General features: G+C 50.3%; 2 protein-coding genes across 3 annotated transcripts; both read left to right on the forward strand.

Annotated features, from left to right (window-relative positions):
- The first annotated feature begins 9 nt into the window (after positions 1-9).
- Positions 10-587, forward strand: PPTG_17279 (hypothetical protein). The gene has a single exon (XM_008915472.1). It carries the CDS (start codon positions 113-115, stop codon positions 563-565), a length of 453 nt encoding a protein of 150 aa, XP_008913720.1. The 5' UTR covers positions 10-112; the 3' UTR covers positions 566-587.
- A 90-nt stretch (positions 588-677) lies between these two features.
- PPTG_17280 lies at positions 678-2,163 on the forward strand. Of its 2 annotated transcripts, XM_008915473.1 has the most exons (3): positions 678-895; positions 951-1,145; positions 1,213-2,163. In XM_008915473.1, exons 1-3 carry the CDS (start codon positions 713-715, stop codon positions 2,107-2,109), a joined length of 1,275 nt encoding a protein of 424 aa, XP_008913721.1. In that variant the 5' UTR covers positions 678-712; the 3' UTR covers positions 2,110-2,163. The 2 variants fall into 2 exon arrangements, with proteins under 2 accessions (XP_008913721.1, XP_008913722.1); XM_008915474.1 differs by having other exon boundaries at positions 678-1,145.
- Positions 2,164-2,459: the final 296 nt, after the last annotated feature.

The raw sequence follows: 2,459 nt of genomic DNA on the forward strand, positions 1-2,459 counted from the left end.
AAACGGCGACTTGTGCTCGGAAAGATTCGAAGTGGTGCCGCTACCTGAAGCTCGAAGTGTCAAAGCGATTGTCGATGCTCTTGAGTATTTCGTCTACAACATCGAAATCAGTATGTCGGAGGTGCTGGGGGATAACACCATTCGCGAGAATGATGATCCTCGTCAAAGCAGCTCCGTAGCTCAGCACCGCCTCGTTACTACGATCGGTGACATTGTTCAAATGGATACGAATAATGTGGCATTTAACGAGTACATCCCGCCTGGACCGGGGCAGAACGAGGTCGGCTTCTCCATTAGTGACGCTGTGGACGAGGACGACGCCTTCCCGTACCAACCCACGCGGGTGAGGCAGGATGTAACTATTATCACGATGGTTTCTTGGAACCGCCTGCCCGACAACAAGCCGATCATTGTACTCACTCGATGGTGGTGTCTCCGCCTCCGACAGGGCGCCATTGACGTCCCATCTAGCGCAGTAGCGCGCATACAGAACGGGATCGAACACATCGGCACCGCGATGGTAGAAGCCGCACGAACTGCAGGCGCTCAAGGCAACATGCAATAAAATGCAAAAGTAAAAAAAAAATATTCAAGTTGAAGCACTCTTCGCTTTCTTAAACCCTACTTTAGCCACTTGAAGTTTATCCAAGACCTCCCACGGTTAGGATAGTGGTTAAATTTCCATTTCGGATGCAAAACCTCGTTTGCAACGATGTCAGCTTCTGAAATGGCAAATGCTGGGTCTCCTGCACCGAGCAGCAATGAGGCTCGGCGTTCCCCGCCTTTGCGAGTGCCGAGCGCTGCAAAGACCAAGAGGTCGAAGACGCAGTCCAAGAGAAACGATGGGGGGCAGTCGAAGACGGCGCTGCGAGCTCGGACGTATTATCGACGCAAGGTACGGGGACACAATTGCAACAAATTGGAGCGGAAGATTAAAATGTGTCGTGTAGGAGGAGACGGAAGTGTTAGAGAGGAAGGTGCAGGGCTTGATGTTGCAACTGCAGCATTTGGCACGACGCGGGGTGGTGGAAATTCGACGAGATGCCCTCGCAGCGAGGATGAGACGGAACCAGGCGCTTCGAGAGTCGATCCAGGGCCAACGCATCATTTTTGCCAACACGCAATCCTTCATCTCCGAGTTTCTGGTAACTTGGACGGCAATTTCAATCGTATGGGAAATGGTACTGACGGAATGATTGGTCGTTTTTGCAGAGAGCTCACGATCATAGTAAATATGAACCAGTTATCCGTCTTGGAACGGACCTTCGAGAGAGACACGAGACGCTATTGGCGATGAAGCAGCAGCGTCTACAGGAGGCAGTTTACTTTCTGTCGGAGCGCTCGCGGCGGATGAGAATGGATACAGAGTTCACGGATCTCCAGCGCTTCACGTCAGACAACGGGGATGTCTGCTTAGTGCGCTTCGATATCAAACCTTTATTCTCGGCGCAAAATGTGATGCAAGCGTTCGAAGGTGTGCGCAAATTTGCATACAACTTGGAGATCAGTATTTCGGACCTTGTCGGGCATCTGACGATCCGAGAGAATGACGAAGAAGACTGGGATACTTCCATCGCGCAGCATCGACTCGTTACGACTATTAACCACGGCGTTCAGGTAGACACAAACAACGTAACATTTACGCAGTATTGGGAAGATGGTACAGGACCGAACCCGCAAAGAGCAGTCGGCAAGGAATTGGGGATTGCGGTCTGCAATTACGTCGAGGACGACGCGCTTTATCCGTATCGTGAGTCGGAGCGTGTGCGCCAGGATATAACCTATTTCGTTGTAATAGCGAAATATCCACGCGATCTCCCCGGTGCGTTTGGTGATACTGATACGACAGCAACACTCGATTCTCCTACTGGTAGTGAATATGGAGCTGGTGTTAGTGAAGATAATGGTAACGAAGAAGATATGGTGGTGGCGCTGAGGTGGACTTGTTTGCGTCTGCGCAAACCACCTTTTCCGCTGGATAATGCTACCGCCTCCCGCATCCGAGAAGGCATGGAGCAAGTCGACCAAGCCATGTTTACAGCGATCCGCCATTCAGTCGATGGAGACGTATCGCCACGAAATGCCCCAGCACCCCGTAACAATGAGTGATACGATAATAAAAACTGGACCTGTTTGTAGCTTTCTGGGACGAAGAGAAACAGATTTTAACACTGTTGCGTTGTCTCGCCTGATGAAATTAGCGATAGAGTAATCTCGTCCTACGAAGTGAAGCAACAGTACATGCACCTCCAATTGCTGCATGGGTGAAAGTGGCAGTGGGTCTTTGTTTCACGCGATAAATGATGACGTTGCAACACTTATCTCTCTATACGCCATCGTGGATACCAGTGGATCCATGACGCCTTTGTTCCTGAACCAGTTGCATAGCATTTCCCACGAAAGTACTTAGTACTTTGTTTCTAAGGTTAACCAGTTTCATGGCCGTTTGGCAATACTGA

This window comes from Phytophthora parasitica, assembly GCF_000247585.1.
Source record: "Phytophthora parasitica INRA-310 unplaced genomic scaffold supercont2.71, whole genome shotgun sequence".
Taxonomy (NCBI): Eukaryota; Oomycota; class Peronosporomycetes; order Peronosporales; family Peronosporaceae; genus Phytophthora; species Phytophthora nicotianae.

Coding starts and splice junctions, on each gene's coding strand:
- PPTG_17279 (XM_008915472.1), top strand. CDS start 113: ATGTCGGAGGTGCTGGGGGATAACACCATTCGCGAGAATGATGATCCT.
- PPTG_17280 (XM_008915473.1), top strand. CDS start 713: ATGTCAGCTTCTGAAATGGCAAATGCTGGGTCTCCTGCACCGAGCAGC. Junction 896..950: donor GGACGTATTATCGACGCAAG/GTACGGGGACAC, acceptor TGTGTCGTGTAG/GAGGAGACGGAAGTGTTAGA. Junction 1,146..1,212: donor CCTTCATCTCCGAGTTTCTG/GTAACTTGGACG, acceptor TCGTTTTTGCAG/AGAGCTCACGATCATAGTAA.